Below are 22083 nucleotides of genomic sequence, written 5' to 3'. Positions count from 1 at the left end.
TTGTTATTGTTTTTAAACATGAGCTGAGCTCCAGATTTTCATAAGCCATGCAAAACCTGGATCTATCCCAGAGAACCATTTATCTGCCCCCTAGTCTTTATTTTCCCCATGATTAAAAAGCACAGAAAATGCATCAGTATGAGGATGTGGGTTTGGTTCCTTAGCACTTGTATAATAAGTCAGATGAGGCAGTGTACACTTGCAATGCCATGGTGGGGAGCAAGAGACAGGCAGATCTCTGGGTCCCTATGATCAGGCAGTGAAGACTCATTGGTGTATTCCAGGCCAGTGAGAGACCCTGTCTCAAAAAAAGGGGTGCACAGCTTTGGGAGGATACCTTAACACAGGAAGAAAGTGTAATTGTGTACAGGTCAAAATGTTTAGAGCCTGGTAAGTACAGGCCCATGGAGGATATGTTGGTCATGATTTTCCCCATAATGGTGCATAACTACCCAGAGATGAGCCCTGGTACCCACTCCCATCCTAGTCCATTTCTGGGCCCCTACAATGGCCATCAATATCTATGACAGGTGCTTTCTCTTGGGCTGCATTTTAAAAGGAGAGCAAATGCTATTAGTTTGAGGTTCATTATGCAAAATTCCACAGGAAAATGAGCCATGTGTGATGCACTTCCTAACAGCTCCAAAGGCTATCAGCAAACACCCCTGTGAGATAAGTTTCAAAGACAGCACCGGGCCGATCTGAAGCAGGAGAACAAAGCCTCCACTATTGAGGCAAGCATAACAGCACAAAGCCCATCAGCTTTTAAGGACATAATAGCATGCGTGGAGGAAGATGTTTAACATATTGTGTGATGGCAGTCAGCAGCAGCTTGCAGAGCAGAGCAAATGAGCTCACATGGTGCCGTGCATGAGACAGCAGGGTCCATACATGAAAAGACACCTGTGGCATTAGGAGAAAGACCGAACCCACACTTCCAGGTTCTCTTTGTGTTGGAAGAGACCTGGCCTCCGATGATGCTAGGAAGAGGGCTCAGACAAGTACCAAGCCTCACAGAGTGTTCTCAGGAAGCTAGCCTTGGACTGGAATCCAACAACCAAGCCCCCGCTTTAGAAAGCTGAGGGGTGCTGAGAGATGGCTCAGTGGGTAAAGTGCTTACTGTGCAAGCATGAAGACCCATGTTCAGATTCACAGCAACCTTGTAATAACTGGGCACAATGGTTTATATCTGCAACCTCAGTCCTGGAGGTATAGGAACAGGTGGTTCCTAGGGTTCATTGCCTGGCTAGTCTAACTGAAATGGTGAACTCTGGTTCAATAAGAGACCCTGTTTTCAAAAATCAAGGCAGAGAACAATAGAGGAATATACCCAATGTCAACCTCTATTCTCTATACCCATATGCATAGATGAGTGTACTCCTATACCCTCCCCCCCCCCACACACACAGCAGGCACAGGTGGGCTGGGGATGTAGTTGGTAGAGTGATTGCCTGGCAAGCACAGAGTCCTGGACTGCAACCCTTGCACTGCATAAACTAGGAGTAGTGAGGTTGGTTTGTCAAGCCAACATTCAGAAGAAGGCAGGAGGATCAGGAGTTCAAGGTCACTCTCAGCTACATGTTGAGTCTGAAGTTAGCCTTTGGTATGAGAGAAAATATATATATATATATATATATATATATATATATATATATATATATATATCATAGGTGGGCCAGGTGTAAGACAACAGACAGCCTCTTAAATGCAGCTGCTCATCAAGGCCATTGATGCTCTGCCTAGATCGATGCTCCTCAGAAGAGTCCTGTTTCCCAAGGACCAGGCTGTTACTGGTTCTCCTATCTGTGGATGTTCATCAGCAACTGAGGGACAGATGACTGTCCACACCACCCTCCCCAGATCTATCCTGGAGCCTCACACTCAGTTCTCTACATTCCTGCCAAGTTTTGCTGCCTCCGTGTGGGATGAGCCTGGTATCCTGAGGTCCCTTGGTATTCCTCACAGGTTTCTCTTTTCACTGTGGAAGGGAATTCACTGGGCTGGCAGCAACAGTTGGTTGTGGTGGAGGCAGATAAGCAAGTCTTTCTTTGTATGTCTGCTAACATTTCTCTAGCAGCAATCAGCATGTATAACCCTGGACTTAAAATATGTATTACTACATAGAAAATTCCTTTAAAAGGGGGAGTCCATTTAATCATGCCTCTGGCTTCTCCTGCCTGAGGAACCTTCTGTTCTTGCAAATACATATGCAGGGCATGTCCGAGGGCCCCCATAATACCCCCTGCACCCTGGTTTTTTTACAACCTAGATCTCCTGTGAGGGTGGCACACACATCCATGCCATGCACATTTCCACATAGGGTTCACTTCCAAGAGGGCACTTGTGGCCTCCTCTGGTAAAGTGACAGCCCCTCCTTTGAGGGTCTTGGCTCTCAGGGGGCAGTTCCCTGGCAACTGTTCATGAGTTCACTTAGGCCATTCCCTGTGTCCCTGGGTTATGTATTGAGTTTGTGAATGTCCTTTGTCTCCCAGATGGACTGAGGTTCTGCCCAGGTGCCTTCCCACATCTAATAACAATGGATGGAAGAGGCTGCATCATCTCAATCTACCTGAAGTTGCTCTGATAGGCTCCACACTGGAAGGCAGTGGGTGGGGCAGGGGTGAGAATTAAAGTGGAAGGGATGGATTGCTCTAGTTTCCCATATGGCTGCCCTTAAAGAACACTGAAGGGTGCCTAGAAATAAGAAAACCTTCTGCATAAACTTGGAAATCCTAAGAATGAAAACAGGGAGAGATGGGTTATACTATGAAATATCCATCTTTCCAACTAGCCTCTTTTTACTTCTGTGGGGTTCACAATCAGGCAATACTCATCTGTGGAGGTAAGAATTAACAGATGCTCGCCTCTGAAGGGTGAAGAGTGACTGGACAGAGTCCTGGCAGAAGGTTGAAATGATTCCTGTCCTGTTCAAAGCAAGGACTACGGGTATAGATGTATTTGTCAGAGCTCACTTAGATCTCTGTGTTTTCTGGTATGCAAATTATGACTCAGTATATAACAAAAAATCAATATTATACAAAGCTCTGAAATCCTAGAAGATATTCTACTGAGATCAGGGGGAAAGAAGCCAACAGAAGCTTCTACCAGGCTCATTATCATTTAAAGTATTCTGATGGCCCAGCAAGATAGGAAAAACAAAGAGTAGACAATGAATTCTATTATTTGGAGAAGATATGGTTGTTTACTTTGAAAACTAAGAGGATCAACGGAAAATCATTAGAATAATAAGAGAACAGGAAGTGGGGAATGGAAAAGCAAGTGAGCAGATGACAATAGGCTTCCTGTGTTCCAACAATGGCAAGCTGGGAAGTAAGTGAGGGAAACCTATTTACTTATATACAACAATGAAGTGACACTTTGGGCTAGTGGTTTTCAACTTTCCTAATGCTGAGACCCTTTAATACAGTTTTTCATGTTGTGGTGACCCCCAACCATAACATTATTTTCATTGCTGCTTCATAACTGTAATTTTGGTACTGTTAGGAGTCATAATGTAAGTATCTGATATGTAGGATATCTGACATGTGACTCCCCAAAGGGGTTGAGAATCACTGCCTTAGGATAACCGTGATGGAAAGAACAGAGTGCTACCAACCTACAGGGTTTGGAAAGCCATACAGCAAGCAAATGCATAAGTGTAGAACCCTCTGAATGGACAGATGGAGCAGCCAGAAAGCCATACAGCAAGTAAGTGCTAAGTGTAGGCCCCCTGGATAGACAGATGAACAGCCAAGAAGTCATTCCCCATAGAACTCACCACAGCTTTAACTCCCTATTTAAAAACCCAATGGGAACCAGACATGGTCACACACTTCTGTAATCTCAGCACTTGGGCAACAGAGTTAGGAGGATCACCGAAAATCTGAGACTACTGTTGACTACATTATGAGGCCCTGTCTCAAAGTAAAAGAGAGCACTTCAATGGAACTGCTTTTTTTGAAATTTCACAAAATAGTTCCATTTTCTCATGATGAGAAATAGCAAATTCTGGGAGGATATTAAAACACATTTGGAGCTAAAACCATTAAATCTTATAAGAACTATAAGTAGAAAAACAAATCAACCAAAACCAAAGCAAAACAAAAACAGACAAAAAGCCTGATGACTAGGCCCAAATAAATCCAGAATTTTTTTTTTTTTTTAATTTGAGACAGGGTATGTATGTATCTATGTATCCCTGGCTGTCCTGGAACTTGCTATGTAGATCAGGCTGGCCTCCAGATTCTCTTGCTTCTGCCTCTAGAGATCAAGTCAAGGGTGTCTGTGTCACCATATCCAGTCTGTTTTTTTTTTTTTTTAAAGCAGGTACATTTAGCATGTGAAAGTTTAACATTATAAATAAATGGATTGTTCAATAAACCATACTGGTAAAATGAAAAGCAGAAATCATTGTATGCCATGCTATATATAGTGTGCCTATATTCCAGCTGAATTAAAAAGTTAAATATGTGGAAGATTACCCCCTTAAAATAAAGGTGAAAACTATGATATTTATTTTATGCCTGATAATGCTAAAATACTCAAATACAAAGAAAACATAAAAGAAATATCATCAGACTAAACTATATGAGACTTAAACACTTCTTTGTCATGAATAAGCCCCAGTGCTGGGGTGGTTGTAGCTCAGCTGGTAGGGGCATGTACTGAGCCCTGGATTCAATCCCCAGTACTCATGCCTGTAATCTCAGTATTTGAGAGGTAGAGGCAGGAGGATTAGAATTACAAAGTCATCATTGGCTGCACAGCAAATTTGAGAGAAGGCTGAAATACATAAACCCTGACTAAAACATAAATAAACAAAATCTATAAAAATTAAGTGTAAAAAGAAAAATGGAAAAAGACAAAACAAAAAGACGTGTCAAAAATGACAGAAAAAAATCTCAAATTCTGGTTAGGAAAATGGGAGAAAGGAAATACATAGATCACAGTGGAAAAAGTACAAAAAGCCAACCAACTTGGAAAAATGTGTCCAGCTGTGCTGGGGATCAAAAGAAGTATACATGTGCATAGCTATCAGAAGACATAAGTCTTGGAACCACGAATGTGTTGAAAACACGGAGAATGTCTTCGCAAATCTGAAGGATGAGATTAGCAGTTGTTTCCTGCCTTTGCTGTTACACTAAGGACCTCCATCGCCCAGCGGGTGGCTCAGCACCATGGACAGCACACAGAGGAGGCGGCCTGCGGCTGCGTCCCCTAGAGGAGAACATGGGGATAGCACAACACAGACAATCGTGGAAACACAGATTAGTGGTTACTCCCTAGGAGAGACAGGACTTTTGACAGCAGGGCAACACCTGATGGGAATTGATAAGTAGAAGCAGACCACAGAATGTCAGGAATGGGGGTGGGGGAATACGTAATTCTCAGACATGCTTGGAGAAGTACAAGCAATGCTTGCTGCTGAAGCACAAAAAGCGAACCAATAAGTGGCTGGAGACAAATCTGGAGAGGCAGGTGGTGGCCAGATGATGAATGGTGCTGTCTCCCATGCTAATCAGACTAGAATCTATTCTTCAAGTGATGAGTTCTATAGAGGATGGACTTAAGATAGAAAGCTGGTGAGAAGACAGGCTACCAGCTGGAAATAATGTAACCTTTGGGAAAGCCTGTCTTATGAAGTGAGCTCTCAGTCTTGCTCCATGGGTATACATGCTACCCCCTCAAAGGGGTTTCCAGAGGAGGAAGACCCTTAGCTGGGCCTAGTGGCATGGTTCAGTGCCAGTAATAGTGCCTTCCAGATGTGGAAATGGGATAACACTTTGTACACTTTTCCTTAGTCAAGCCAAGCTCTGGAGCTGCCCCCAGTGGCCTTGAGGAGGCACACACAAAGGGCAATGGGACAGATGAGCAGCCATTTGATGGGGGAAATACTTCTGTGTATGTTTATAAATAAAGTACTTGCTTGGCCAATAAAACAGCAGGTTAGGCTGGACTAGGAGTCAAAGAGGATTCTGGGAAATGTAGTAGAGAAGTGGTGTTCCAGACAGGAAGTGACATAGCAAGGAGACTCATATTTAAGAAGAGGAAAAAGGAAGTGTCGCTCTCTTTCCCCTCGGCTCCTGCTCCAGCGGCAAGATGTGATCCACCAGCTAGGAGGGACGCCAATAAGGCGTCCGATAAGATAAGTCTTATAAAATATATAGATGTATGATGATTGATACTGAGCTAACAGATGAGAATCCTAGTCATTGGCCAAGCAGCATTGTAACTAATACAAGTCTCTCTGTGTATTCATTTGGGCCTAACTTGGGCAGGCGCTGCCATAAAGCTTACACGTGGTGGTGGGGCTCAGTGGCTTTTGGCAGAAAGATTTATCGTAACAGAATGGTGTCAGAAGTGGGATGACCCCATGCCCCAAGGTTTCCAGAGAAAGAGGGAAACCTGCCGCCACAGCCTGCCCTGTCGGGCTGCTGAGAGGCATTGGAGCAGCTTCCATATGCTCACACTGTCCCGGTGCTCTTGGGCGTTATACTCGGCAGTTCTGAGATGATAAAGACAGATCCAGATAAAGAAAAACCTCTAAAGGTTTACAATACATTTAAAAATATATGTAAGCTTGTGAGAAAAAAAGTAACAGGAGGAAATAGAGTAACCGGTTGTGGTGGCCAACACGGGTAGGATTTGCTGAAGGAAACAGAGGCAGGCGGATTTCCACAGAGAAACGCTGTCTCAGAAAAAAAAAGAAACAAAAGAAAGTAAAAGTAGAATAATAAAAAAGCCACCTAGAGATGAAAAATATACAGAGAATCTGGATACTGAATGCCATACTGTTGTCTTTAATTTGTTTGATTGCCAAGGAAAGAATTACTGCTGCTAAAATACATTTGATTATAAATGCTGCTAAATTAATCCAACTTATACATTTTAAAAATGCTTTAACTTTAAAGTTTAAGTCTAAGGACAGGCTACTTAGAAATAAAGGTTTTACTTGTATTTCCACAGAAAATCAAAAGCTGTTGATTCCTTCCAGACTAATATGGTTTGATCAAGCAAGACCCCCTAAAGCTGAGATGATACAGCCTTACAGACTACAAAAACAAGGACTTGGTCAGGTTTCTATGTTTTATCATGATCCTAATGGTATATAAACATCGCCCCCAATCAGCAGGAAGCAGTTTAGAAAGAACGACGCCCATATTCCCAAGTATTGTTTATAAATGTTTATTTTCATTTAAATGAGGTTGGTTATAAATGATAAAGAAAAAAAAGGAAATAGGATATAAAAATGAATACTTTAAATTGGTAAAGATTTTCATTTATTGATACAACTTTAAGGTCAGTTTTATGATATGTATATGTCTACTCTTGTTTAGGTATTGTGTTTATACAGATCTTTTACCTATAATAGTCAGAACTTATAATTAGGTTAGTTAGGTTTTCTAGATACAGAGATGTATTTGAGATGGTTAGGTATTCTTCAAACCTTTCAAAGACCTACAGAAATATGGCATTTAAATGGTTTAGGGTTTTTCTTGGCAATGAGACACAACTGCTCCTGGCACACCAATTACGTCAGAAAGGAGGATGGACATCAAAGAAACTCGTTATAGAGTTTGCTTTCAACATGGCAAGACTAGCCATTTGGGCAAAAAACTACTCTTGCCTGGACTGTTTGTTGCTGTATAAATTGGACATGCAGGATCCACAAGAAAATGAGTGCTGAACTTACAAAACTGAAGGGTTCCTGTTAAAATGGAGGAGTGTGCTAGACACACTATGGCCTATAGGCTGAAGATGGATGCCCCAACGTTACAGAGGAACTTTGGGTGACTGTCCAGGTAGCAAGATGTCCTGTCAATTCTACAGTTTATATATTATCCTTCTGTGGTCTTTGATAGAGTTGAAGATAGATAGTTATGGTTATAGTTTTCTTCAGTTATTATAAAAAATAAGTTACCCTTTTTATTTAGACAGAAAAGAGGAGATGATGGGGGAAATACTTCTGTGTATGTTTATAAATAAAGTACTTGCTTGGCCAATAAAACAGCAGGTTAGGCTGGACTAGGAGTCAAAGAGGATTCTGGGAAATGTAGTAGAGAAGTGGTGTTCCAGACAGGAAGTGACATAGCAAGGAGACTCATATTTAAGAAGAGGAAAAAGGAAGTGTCGCTCTCTTTCCCCTCGGCTCCTGCTCCAGCGGCAAGATGTGATCCACCAGCTAGGAGGGACGCCAATAAGGCGTCCGATAAGATAAGTCTTATAAAATATATAGATGTATGATGATTGATACTGAGCTAACAGATGAGAATCCTAGTCATTGGCCAAGCAGCATTGTAACTAATACAAGTCTCTCTGTGTATTCATTTGGGCCTAACTTGGGCAGGCGGCTGCCATAAAGCTTACACGTGGTGGTGGGGCTCAATGGCTTTTGGCAGAAAGATTTATCGTAACAGCCATTCTCCATCAGTAGTTGTGGAGATTTGGAGAAGGGATGTGGGTTGTCGGGGGAAGGGAACGTGGCAGGTGTCAAGAGTAGTTCACATCTTTAGCCCAGAAGTGGAAGCACTTTGGGACAAAGGTGACAAGTGCTACTGTAAACAGGTGGACTTGATTGAGGCTGGAGGAAATCCAGGCATAGCCTCCTGGTAGACACTTGGCCTCCAGATTGGGGCTCAGTGGAGGTGACACACATCGGAGAGTCAGTGTGGGAAAGGTGAATAGGGGAGACACGCAGGCTCATTGGGTGATGAGCAGCTGGATGAGGATCTGAGTCTTCAGGGACTACCAACATATAAGGGACAGGAGAGAAAAGTGAGTCTACAGATGAGTCATGGCAAGAACGGACATAGGAAAATAAAAGAGGTGAGAGTGAAGCAGGGGAGGGATGGATTAACCTGTAAAATGCTTGATAAACAAGCTGGAGGACCTGAGTTCAGCCCCCAGAAGCATAGAAAAACTCAGGCATGGTGATGTGTGCTTGTCATTCCAGTGCTGGGGAGATGAAGGCAGACCTCTGGGGCTCCCTGGTCAGCCATTGTAGGGCTCCCTGGCCAGCCATTGTAGGGCTCACTGGTCAGCCATTGTAAGGCTCACTGGCCAGCTTTCATAGGGCTCACTGGTCAGCCATTGTAAGGCTCTCTGGCCAGTCACTGTAGGGTTCACTGGCCAGCCATCATAGCCTACTTGGTTAGTTCCATGACAGCGAGAACACTATGTTCAAAAATCAAAGTGAATGGGACCTGAGGAATGACACCTGAAATTGTCTTCTGATCTTTACACACATGTGCATGTAAGTGCATGTATTACCTGCATGTACATGTTCACCCCATACAAATACGTGAGAGTGAAGAAAGGGACAGAGGCGGGGCCACAGGAACAAAGAGTTCAGGATGACATCAGAGTGAAAGGAGCACTCAACAAGGGTACTGAGAATGGCAAGGTAGGGGTGTGGCAGGGGAGTGGCATGGGTGTGACAAGGGTGTGGCTAGAGACCTTTGGAGCAAAGGTGATGTGGTTTCAGTAGAGAAAGTGAGGACTAAGGAGGGGTTGGGAAATTGAGATGACTGTAGAGCCCCCTCCTTTAGGCAGAGGGTAACAGAAGTGAGGGCAACCTAGAGTCAGAGAGGGACTGAATGAGAGTTAAGTGTTGGAGGAGGTAGGGAAGAGTGACCCAGGCATGGGGCAAAGGACTGTAGTGATTATTTTTATTAATTTTTCTTTTGGTACATTGTATCAGTATGTAGCTCAGGCTGGCCTCAGATCTCAACTCTCCCAGTACACGAGTGTACTGGTGTGCACTACCATACTTGGCTATGAACATATATAAATTTGTAATAAAAGTACAAATGTATTTTATATTATCACTAAATTTAAATTTTAGGAATAAAAAATCACATTTACTAAAAAACAAACCCCCAAAATTAAGTATTATAAGGTATTTGTGTTTTTTATAGAAATATACTACAAATACCTTACCAGGAGACAGACGGCAGTAGGCACTAAGCTTAAAAAACTATCATGAAGAAATGACTTGATTTTTCTTGCTAAGTGGTAAAAGACTACAGCAACTCTAGTTCAGCAGGAGTATGTCTTAGTCCAGTCCATGGAAAACAGGCAGGGACTTCGTTTAGGGACTAAAATGGCCTCTTCTAAACATCAGTTGCTATGGAAACTTGTGGTGTTACATTGAGAACATGCATTTTTAATACTTCACAAATGTTCATTTAAGTTCAGTGATTATAAGAAGTATCATTCTCTTTTACAAACACAGAATGAACACTGAACATGTACCCAGTGTGTGTGTGTGTGTGTGTGTGTGTGTGTGTGTGTGTGTGTGTGTGTGTGTTTCTGCATGTGAGAGTACATGTGTGCAGGCTTACAAGGTCAATGTTGGGTGTGGTCCTCAGTTGGACTCAACCTTACTTTTGAGGCCAGGTCTCTCCTTGAACCTGGACTCACTGGCTGGTCTCTGTAGCCCCTACGTCAAGTTTTAATTAGCTCACTCATTTTAATAAGATGTTCCAACTGTGTCAGGAGAGAAACAAACAACACATGGACATCAATAATGCCAAAATGAATTGACAAACATTTGCAGAACTGATCAATATCTTCAGAGCTACAACCAGGTACAGCCTTACCTTCTACAACATAAAATCTACTTGCATCCCTTTGCATTTTTACAGTCAAGAATCATTGGAATCGCAGCATCTTTTCTAGAATTTACAGAGTTGTAAGATGGCCCCAAAAGCTGCCTCTGTGAAATCAGACAACCCCAAGAGGTGCCTGGTAAAACCTGTATTCATTTGCATCTTTGGTTGGCTTCAGAGCTTTTTAAGTTCTTTTCCTGACAGCTCCCCTTAACCATGACCCCACAGATACATCATTCTTGGCTACAGTCAGTAAAGATTTTAGAGAGTGAGAAAAATGCTTTTCACTTTGCAACCAAATTTTAATGCTATCTAAAGGCCTGGGATATTCAGCTACTAGGAGGCCCTGCACCAGCTCTGTAGAGAAGCACTCCCTGCTTAGATCCCCGGCCCTGCTACTGGAAGCAATCCCCTGCCTACCTCAGCTCACTAGGTGGGGACCCTGAATCAGTGATGCCACTGCCAATGCTGTCTATGCCTCGAGCCCACTCACTGGGAGGCACCTGTGACAAGAGACCCATCAAACTTCACAGTAAGAGGAACCTAGTATGTCTACAGGGGCCAGACGTTATCCACACAGAGTTTTGACTCCAGCTAAGTGCATGGAACCAGGGTTAAGTCCACACTCTGCCATGGTGGTCTATAAATTTCTGAGAGAGCACTTCCGTGGTGGTAGGAGTGTGGCGAAGGCAAATGTTAGGAAGGCCATGCCTCAGCCACTAAGCTGCATCTGCCTGGTTCCTACAGGATCAAGGGCTTTCAGGAGAACAGCAGCCCTGTCAGCCTGCTAGGAGGAGCTGGCGGCAGTGCTCCCCCAAGTAGCTGGCATGTTGGGTGGCTAGGGTTATTTAGCACTGTCCACTTCTTAGTGCTGAGTGTGGGCCAAATGCAATCTCCATTTTAGTATGCCTGCTGCTAAGCAGTTCTCTCTGGCTGTAATTAGCCGGCATGTTCAGCTGCTTCTTAACGGCACTCATTCCTAATAAAAATAAAACGCTCATCACGGGTCCAGATGACGGGGCAATCCTCTGATTTGCTGTGATAGGAAAGCACACGACCAACCAACTGGTAGCAACACATGCTGCTATCATTGAGGCCACAGACTTATCTTGTATGGCTGAAGTCAGGGATAGGCATGCAGCAACTGTCCTACCCTCCCAATAATTGGCAGGCTGAAGGGTTGACCCAAGCTGGGTCCAGCTGAGAGGGTCAACAGGGTAAAGAGGGACCATCCAGTGTCATTCTTTGGCATTTTCTTAAATGGAAGCACCTGAAAAATACCTGCAAAATTGTCTAGTGTGTGCTCTTGGTGACCATTGGTCAAGGGTAGTGACAGACAGGGGCTGGCAAGGTAACTGGGTGATGGCAGGCTTGTCTAGCATGTACAAAATACTATGTTTGACCCAGAATCTCAATACACAAGAAACAAAAGGTAGTGCCATATGGGCCCACAAACTTACATACATACATACATACATACATACATACATACATACATCCTGTGTATAGTTGTATGTGTGTACGCGTGTATGTAGAGGCCAGGGTCAACATCAGGCATCATTTCCCAGTTGTCCACACTGATTTTCCAGACAAGATTTCTCACTGGGACCTGATTCATCTTCACTAGCTGACCAATGAACCCAAGGGATCCAGCTGTCTCCACTTCTCGAGCACCAGGATTCTAAAGGTGTACCATCACCCTTGAATTGCTACTATATATTCTGGAGGATCAAACCGGTCTTCAGGTTTGTGCATCAGGTTCTTCACTAAACAAGCCTTGAGCACTGAACTATCTGACCACTTCCTTGTTGTCTGATGTTGAGGCTGGTCACTTCATTTCTGTGTTCCAGCACACAACAGACTGCCCAGTGAAGAGCAGGTGTCAATCAACATGGATGAGTGAATGGTTTCATAAAAAGCTTGCTTCTGATTTACACAGTATGCTTGACTGGAAAAATAAGTTTTGCTGTCAGTTGGGAAGTGGCTTGTGTGGTATTTTGAATCAGTGCCCACTTTGGTGTCTTCCCTTATGGAAGACTGCCCACAGTGTCGTGTTATGTAACACTTTGTTATGAACAGAAGCATCCCACACTAGAGGGAGGCTCCTTAGGACTGAGGAAGCAAACAAATGGAAAGTCTCAGGAATTTCCTGAAACTTACCAGATGCACACAGCCTCTACATATGCAAGGTTATGTAAGCACTAAAGATGGCTTAGGGAAGGAGACTCTGACCTATTGAGCTACCTGGAAGTTGTGCAGAGCTCCAGGGTTCCAGCTTTTTTGTTTGTTTGTTTGGCTTTGATTTTTCGAGGTAGGGTTTCTCTGTAGCTTTGGAGCCTGTCCTGGAACTCACTCTGTGGACCAGGCTGGCCTCAAACTCACAGAGATCTGGCTGTCTCTGCCTCCCAAGTGCTGGGATTAAAGGAGTGCCACCACTGCTGGGCAGGTTCCAGCTTTTATGCATCATCACCCATGTTTGGTGGGTTCTGATGATGTGGCTGCATTTGAGTGGTCCCTGCTCCATAAGTAACCCCTCAGCCATATTCCTGTGGGTGATCCCTAAATACTCACTGGTTCGACAAGCTGTACCTTGGTGGTATTTTTTACTGTGGTCTGTTGGTGGTTCTCAGTTTGGTGAGTGGATATTTGCTCACATCTCCCCAGGGATAGTGTCATGCAGTAGTCCATCCTGGTGGCTCTGCCAGAGATTCATGCTATCTCATCTGCTGAGCAGCTACTAAACTCTAGGAACAGGAACACAATGGAGAGCAGAACACAGCCCTTTGTCTCCAGGAGATGGATGCCTGCCGGGAGCTGTCTTTATGGTGGATATCTGTCAACTTCTGATGACAAGAGCTCTGCTCCTGTCACATTCTCTCCACACATACTCTTGTCAAAGGCCATGCAGCCATGACATCCTCAGGAAAACCTTGTCTTGTGAAAGGTTATTTTCATAAATAATGCCACCACTTCCCTCTCTGGCTGGGGATTAAATAGAGACACTGTTGTCATGCAGCCTGGCCCCAGTATTGCTTCTCTATGGAAGGAAGCTAGGTCAGAGGTCAAGGACAGAGAAAGGCCTGACTACAGTACCTCCCTCTCGGCTGTGTGCAAGCCTGCTGTTGTGGCTGAGGCATGAACTGAGGATCCTGAAAGTGGATCTGAAATACAGTTCTGTGGTAGAGCACCTGCTTAGAATCCCGTGGTGAGGAGGGCCACCCTGTGACCTTATTTAGGTTCCTCAGTGACCCTTTGAGGGTAGCAGTATCAAGCCCCATCAAAATGGTATTTCTTGAGTATTGTAAACATTAGGATGGCCCACACTCATCTTTCTTCCCAAGCACCCAACTTTCTCCTAATCTTCCTGCCTAAAATTCTATATTAAACATGTCTTTTAATACACTCAGACTTAGTTTCTCACTGACTCACCCGGAAACTCTTTTCTGTGGTGAAGTCAGGAATCTTGCTCTGAGCTGAGATCCCTAAAGATTAAAGGGAACACTCCTCAGGTGTTGCTGTCACTCACAGGAATATGGCTGAGGGGTTACTTACGGAGCAGGGACCACTCGAATGCACTGGAATATTACAGGGGCTCAGGAAAGGAGCAAGTAGGCAAAGGCATGGAGATAGTGGAGGAGGGGAGGAAGGACAGCCCCGCTGGAGGAATCCAGGATTGCTTAAGGAAGTGGCTTGGAGGCAGGGAGGAAGACACAGGGCTACTCTCTACTCAGCACCACCTCTGTATCTGAGAAAAAATGATGGGGACCTACATATTCTGCATTGTAAAGACATACCAGTGCTCCTGCACAGCATAGGAAGGAATGGCACTCATGTGTTACCACCAGCCTAGCTCAAGCACACACACTGTTAATGGTTGGCTTGTTCTGAGTTAACCCCTCCCAGCCCAGGTGCCCTGGAGGAGTACAAGGATGACAAGAGCAGGCTCTAACTAGATTCATGCAGTGCCTGAGTCCAGACATGCAGAGTGAAGGAAGAGGGCCAGGGCTGAAAGGAGGCACACAGATACCACAAGTCTCTGAAACCCATGACCTCCTGAGGAGATGAACAGCTCTGAGATGTCTCTCCCCCCACAGGACCCATCACTGGAGATGAGATGTAGACAGATATGTAGACAGATATTTAGGATGCTGATCCTCTCAGATGGCTGGCTCTCTGAACAAAGTGTAGTTCTAAAGGTTCAGTTCCTGTTTCTGCTCATGGGCTTTTGTAAGTGACCGGCAGCAAACAGCCCCAAGCTCCAGTTATAAAACCTCCCAAGATGTAAAGGCTGGCTACTGCCCACTCTCAAGTCAGCTCCAGGAGACACCACACCCTTTCTCCAGTGTGTCCCAGGGATAACACTGTCCCCTAGGACTCCTGAGGCAGTTTCATAGACTCAGCTATCCTGTTGGGACTGGTCTCAAGCCTAGGTCCTCTCAGGAGCCCGTTATGGATGCCTCCTCTCCCCCAGCTGCATTGGCCTTCCCTCTCCTTAATATACCAGCTTGCTTTTGCTTTGCTACCTGTGAATTATGGTCATGCATTTCTGTTTGCTGTGGGTCAGTGGGAATGGCATGACATTAAGAGCACAGGGAGAAATCTGATGTCTGGCACTGGGAGGATGGCTCTGTTAGTAAGAATACTTGCTGTATAAGCCTGAGGACCTGAGTTCAGACTCCCAGCACTCACGTAAAAAATCCAGGTGTGAAACCCTAGTGCTGTGGCAGGCAGAGACAGGAGGATCACTGGGGCTTGCTGGACACCAGCCTACCTCCTGGCTTGGCGAGAGACCCTGTCTCAAGTGAATAAGGTGGAAAGTGATAAGAACACCAGATGGCCTCCTCTGGCCTCCGAGCTTGCACAGGCTCACCCACATGCCTCATAAGACACACACACACACACACACACACACACACACACACACACACACACACACAAACCCTCCGTCCCTCCCTCCGTCTCTCCCTCTCTCCCTTCTTTCTCTCTCACACACACACACTCTCTCTCACACACACACACACTCTCTCTTATACACACACACCCTCTCTCCTTCCCCCTCTCTGGAACGCACTCTCTCTCTCTCTCTCTCTCTCTCTCTCTCTCTCTCTCTCTCTTACACACACACACCCTCCCTCCCTCTCTCTTTCTCTATCTCACATACACACACTCTCTCTTACACACACACACACACACACACACCCTCCCTCCCTCCCCCCCCCACATCTGGTTTCTGTTTTGGACCAACAGTTTGTTTTGCTACTTACTGTTTTCAGAAAGTTGCACAATGTAGTAAAGGACTGGGCTGTTTCCATCAAAGGGCCGAACCCACGACAATGTCACCGAGTGGCTATGCACAGGACTCAAGCTGGCCAGGAGGTTTTGAGGTGGGTGAGGCAGCTCACTGGTGGCAATGAAGGAAAAAGAACAAGAGGAAAGTGAAATCAGACTGATGGGTCATCCTATGACCACGTTGAAGGGAGTAGGTATGTGCAGGTCTGGAATGAGGATGAGCTGCCCTCTCTGTTGTCCCCAGAGGAGCAAACAAAGCCCAGCCCCACTTCTTGTGGAATAATTTGAACATAATTCAATGTTTTATGATAGTTGGTTTTAACTGTTAACTTGATATAACCAAGAATCACCTGGAAAGAAAGTCTCCACGAGGGACTGTCTAGACCAGGTTGGTCTATGGGCATGTATCTAGGGGATTGTCTTGATTGCCTCAATTGATATGAGCAGACCCAGCCCACCGTGGGTGGCACTGTTCCCTGGGTTTGGGTCCTGGTGTATGAGTAGAGAGAGGTAGCTGAGTACTAAGAATTCGTTTATCTCTGCTGACTGTGCATGTGATACAACTTGCTGCTTCAAGTTCCTGTCCCCTCGGTGTCTCCATGATAATGGACCATAACTTGGAACCATGAGCTAACATAAATCCTTCCACCCCAAGTTGCTGTCTGTCAAGGTATTTTGTCACAGCAATGGAAAGGAAACTAGAACAAATTTCTCCTTTAATTACTCTGCACTTTACTTTTTGAGGCAGGACCTCTCCCTGAACCTGGCTGGACCTTACTAGTTCAGCTAGGCTGGCTGGCCAGTGAACTCTACGATTCTCCTGTTTCTGCCTCCCCGGATCTGGGATTCTAGGTGTGCACTCTTGCACCCAGCTTTTTATGTAGGGGCCGGAGACTGTGCTCTTGAACTCGTGTCCTTGTGCTTGTGCAGCAAGCCCTTTACCAGCTGAGCATTACCACCCCACCCCTGCATTACAACACTGGTGAGACATACTATAGTTGATGCTTTGTCTATGCATCTAGAGGCTGAGATGTAAACCCAGTGAGCCCCATGAAGAGGAAAGTGTGGCACTGAGGATCTGCCAGTGTGTGGGTTGCCACATTCACCTGTTTAGAATTTGGGGGGAAATGCCTATATGCCTTCTTAGACAAATAGACCATCTTGTTTATTGACAGCATGGAGTTATATTGTCATTCTGTCTTCTGGAGGGTACTAGAGGTTTGGGGTACGCACTTAAGAGTAAAATGTGGTAAGAAAGTCAACTAAAACCCCGTGGAGATGGTAAATAACACACTGGCAAGGCCATAAAATGGAATGCCTGAGTTTCAAAAAGAAGTCACTAATTTAAGGAAGTCTTTACTGGTGACAGAACAAAGTCTCTACCTGAACTTCCCAAACTGTTGCTGTTGGGTTCAGTCTTAAATCTCTGGGGCTTGAGAGCTGGGCCTGCCCCATGATCCTTCTGCATGGTGCCTGCTTCCATAGCACATCAGGTGTCACAGAAGGGACAGTGCCAGGTGTGACCTGTGTCACCCACTAATTTGCTTTGGGTCTCTCTTGGACATCAGTTACCAGAGAACATATGGGTCAGAGCAAATGCCAACATCATGGTTGATATTTTGGAAGCTTGGAGGCCTAATTAATTAATTAGTTATTAATTAATAGGCTGTCTTGATAGCCCTGGCTAGTCTGGAATTTACTATGTTGGCTACACTGATCTTGAACTTGCTATGATTCTCCAACACCTGATCTGAAAGTGATGGGATCTCAGGGCCCACTCTATACTTGATTTTGTGTGTGTTTGCATTCATGTATATGTGTGTTCATGTGAATGTGTGGGCACTTGCATGTGAAGTCACAGGTGGAAGTTGGTGACTTCCTCAATCACTCTTCACATTATATTGCTGAGTCAGGATCTCTCCTGAACCCAGAGTTCACAGATTTGGCAGGAGTAGCTGACCAGCAAGCCCCAGGAATCTTTTTCCCCAGTGTCGGGGTTATAGATATACATTGCCATAGTCAATTTCCCCCTTTTATTGAAAATAGAGTCTTTTCTCATACAATATATCCTGATTATAGTTTCTCCTCTCTCTACTCCTCTTAGTCCCTCACCCCAACATGAACATACTCAGCTTTCTATGTGGGTGATGGGATCCAATTTCAGGTCCTCATGCTTGAGCAGTGAACATTTTACCAACTGAGCCCTCTTCCTAGCCCTCTACCTGACTCTTTTCATTTAAAAATGTACGTGTGGGCTGAGGGTTAAAACTCACGTAAAAGCACTTTTCCTGGCATGCACAAGACCCTGGGTTCCATCCCCACCATGGCTCAGAAAGAAATGCACCTATTCTACTTCAAAACCAATGATGCTGTTTGCACTCAGCTGTATAAGAGGTGTAGCTCTCTCACCCATGTAGCCACTTAAAGGCAAATTAACATTTCTCATGTAACTATAACTGTGTATTATATCAGCACTAAAAAGCAGGATCTTGAGCATGGGATGTTATCTTGTGTTCTCCTTAACTGTGAATCAAGTTTGAAATCAGAGAAGAAGCTGCTATTTGAGTTATCTAATAACCAAATCTCCATTAGACACCAATAAACACTATTCAAACAAACAAGGCCAGGGTGGAAATGTTCATTCTTCCATTTCTTTTTGTTTCCCCTAAGGTATTATTGGTTTGGTCCGAAACAAGACCAAAGTTGTTGAATGGCCCTAAATAGAAACAAACTATTTGTTACTTTTCTCATTGCTGTGATAAAATGTCTAACAAAGGTGACTTAAGAGGGGAAGGGTTACTTTGGCTCATAGTTGAGGGTACCATAGGACACTGTGGGGAGGTACGGTGGCAGGAGTGTGCTGGTCACATGGCACCCACAGTCAGGAAGCAGAGAGACATGAATTCTGTGCTCTGCTCCATTTATTCTTTTTATTCAGTCCAGGGCTCTGGTCTATGGGATGATGCTGCCCACATTAAGGGTGGGTCTTTCCACCTCACTAAACCTATTCTAGAAACTTGCTCAAAGACATGCCCAGAGTGTGCCTTCTAGGTGATTTTAGACCTGTCAAGTTGACAATCTTAGTTTTTACATTAACCAAGAATAAACTTGAGTAAAAATATCCAGATAAAACTGATGATAATAATTTTTCTGGTCTGGGATGGAGCTTCCAAACACCCTTGAACTATCCAGAGGGATGGAGCTGTCTTAGTCACTCCTGTGGGCCTCTGGAACCATAGGAGAGATCACTCAGCTGGGACCTGGGTGGGTCCAGGACAAGAGATAAGCCATGGGATTGGAGGCTGGCATATTAGCTCAATCTCTGCTTCTGTGGGATGGATGGAGGCCAGAGACATTCAATAATGTGCCAACCACTCAGCCAAACAGGAAACTTCTGGTGGTTGTGGCTCTGGTTCCTGGCAGGTGTCATGAAGTAAGATATGAAAGCAAGAAGGGGGATGTGGAACCGGCCAGGTCATGTCCCATATGTCACATGCATGCATGTGTGCCTCCACCCAGAGTATGGGAATAGCCTTACACTACAGCCATCCCATACATGCTGATTTGGATACTTCCCAACTCTCCAGCTTAACACTGGTCCAGCCATGGTTGTTTGTTTTCTCCTTTATAAAATACTGTAATCAGAACCACAGCTCTGTGTGGAGACCTTGCAGCTGAGGGTACAGGGGAAGCCCTAGGAGGTCAGCTTGGTAGGTGGTGTGGAAGCCACCTAGCTCCCAGCTTCTGCCTGAGGTGTAGAGCTGTTCTGGAGTCTATGCCCTTGACCTGTGAGGTCTGTGCTAATTCCAATTAATTAGTGTCTGAATTCCACTGCAAAGATGTCTCCAATAATAGACGTTGGTCTGACACAACAAGCATGAACTTGAAAACTAAAAGGGATGGCTAGCGCTCTGGGTCATTGTGTGGACACACAACAGTTCCCAACAGCAGAAGAATATGCAGATAGATCAAGCGGGGAAGCAGCATTTGCCCCAGGCCTGTCCCATATACACACAGTAAGACCCTTGGAGCTTACAAGTAACATTTTTTCTTACATTTAGTGCGTGTGCGTGTGCGTGCGTGCGTGTGTGTGTGTGTGTGTGTGTGTGTGTGTGTGTGTGTGTGTGTGTATGTGTGTACATGCTTGTATGTATTTGGGTATTTCTTCACATGTTTGTGTGCATGTAGAGGCCAGAGGTCAACTTAGCTGCTTTCCTCTATTACCCTCTGCCTTGAGACAGGGCTTTCATGGAACCTGGAGCTCATCCATTCAGTTAGACTGGCTGACCAGTGAGCCCTTCTGTCTCTGCCATCCCAGTGCTGAGATTAGAGGCACATACCACTAGAGATGGCTTTTTACATGGGTGCTGGGGATCCGAACTCAGGCCCTCATGCTTGCGTTGCAAGTGTTCTACCTACTGAGACATTCCCAGTGCCAGGCTTTCTCTTCAACTTGCTGATGGTTATTTTGGGGATGAGATGTCATAAAACCTCTGAGCAACATGTGAGTAATGGATAAATGTGGCTTTCATATACCCTGAATCCATCTCAGAAGATCTTATTCAACAGGAATAGACTGCATCCAAGCACTTTACTACCAACTTTAAGAGGAGGTGGGTAGATGATGTTTTGGGGGAAATTCTCAGACAGTTTTAACTGCACAAGGTTTTTGTTGTAGATATGAGGGAGATACAGCTAGAGGCATCTGGAAGAGTCCAGAGGAGGGAGAGGAAGCAGTGGACTAAACATGGCCAGTAGACTGAACTGGGCCATGAGACGAAAGAGAGGACAGTAGAGCAAGAAAGGAAGAGAAGAGTGTGTGGGCAAAGGAGACCAAGAGAGAGGGACAAGAGAGAACAACAAGAGAAAGGAACAAGAGAGAGAGAGAGAGAGGGACAAGAGAGAGAGACAAGAGAGAGGGGACTAAGAGGGCACAGAGAGCACGTGGGCCTACATGGTAGAGTCAAACTGGTATTAGAAGTTGGGGGAAGGGAAGCCCATGAGCTGGCAGGTTTAGGTTAAATGGGTGGGCTGAGAAGAACTGAGTGGAGTCACAGGTACTGAGTGAGCCTGGAGGCCAGCATGTGCTTTGGTACGCTAATAGGCACCACAGTTAGTCATATGCCCTGAGTTTCTTTTGGATCTGACAATACCCAATGGTGGCAAACCAAAGACACAAGGAACAATGGAAATGGAGGCCAGTTCAGAGTCACCTTGCAATGGAAATGGAATGTAAAATTTCTGCCAAGTCACTTACTCCACAGTATTATCAAAAATTAACAACAGCCATAATAAGAGGAGCTTGCACAGGGTAGAATAGACAGGAAGTGTGGTGTATGTGAGGGAGGAGCAGTTTTGAACAATTGGTAAAATTGTGGCCAAGCAAAATTGTTCCTGCAAAAGAGACCAGGTCAGTCTTTCTCCAGCAAAAGAGCTTTGCCCCTTTGAGGCACAAATCATGACTTGGTCAAACCCATCTTCTTCCACTTTGCTCTGAGGAGGAAGACGAGGGGCCTGATAACTTTGGGGGATGGCGGTAAATCATTCCCTCCTTATTATGTTTTGTCAGAAGTAGTTTTATTGAAAGAAACCTCTTTTGCTGCCTCAGGGTATGACTCTTTTAGTCAGCTCAGTAAATTAGATTTTCTTTGTACTTTGTGCTCCTAAGAATTAGTTTCTGATTGCAGGATGAGCCAGGTGATGCTAATTGGGTCTTTAAATGATCTAACAATTAATCAATCAATCAATCCATAAAGCCTTAGGAAGGTATGTTCAACAGGGCAAGACGCTTTGGGGGGGGGGCACAGAATCACCCTGGGACTGAGATCCTGCTACTACAGCACCAGTAAACTAGAAGGAAAGACAGGATTAAAACCCAAGGTGACAATGGTTTTTTTCTTGTTTGTTTTTTGTTTTTGAGACAGGGTCTCAGGCAGCCCAGACTGGCTTTTAATTTGCAATGTGGTCAAGAATGATCTGTGTGTATGGTGTATGTGTGTATATGCATGCTTGCATGTGGGTGAGGATGTGTGCATTGTGTGCACGTGAACGTGGAGGCCCGAGGCTGACCTCAGGTGTCTCCCTTGATTATACTCCACTTTATTCACCGAGGCAGGATCTTTCATTTGAACTTGGAACACACTGATTCGGCTAGTCTAGGTATCCAGCCTATCCCAGGGTGCTA

General features: G+C 44.8%; 1 protein-coding gene across 1 annotated transcript in view; it reads right to left on the bottom strand.

The window, feature by feature from the left end:
* Window positions 1-22083, bottom strand: part of Sdk1 (sidekick cell adhesion molecule 1) — a 954927-nt gene that overhangs the window by 216611 nt on the left and 716233 nt on the right. The window contains exon 14 of the mRNA XM_035444149.1: window positions 15875-16011. Within this exon, the coding sequence (XP_035300040.1) occupies window positions 15875-16011 (137 nt within the window). The remainder of the gene's footprint in view (window positions 1-15874; window positions 16012-22083) is intronic.

Source organism: Cricetulus griseus, chromosome 4 (genome assembly GCF_003668045.3).
Source record: "Cricetulus griseus strain 17A/GY chromosome 4, alternate assembly CriGri-PICRH-1.0, whole genome shotgun sequence".
NCBI classification, from domain to species: Eukaryota; Metazoa; Chordata; class Mammalia; order Rodentia; family Cricetidae; genus Cricetulus; species Cricetulus griseus.
The sequence above is the reverse complement of the archived record's forward strand: the minus strand, read 5'-3'. Positions and strand labels throughout refer to the sequence as shown.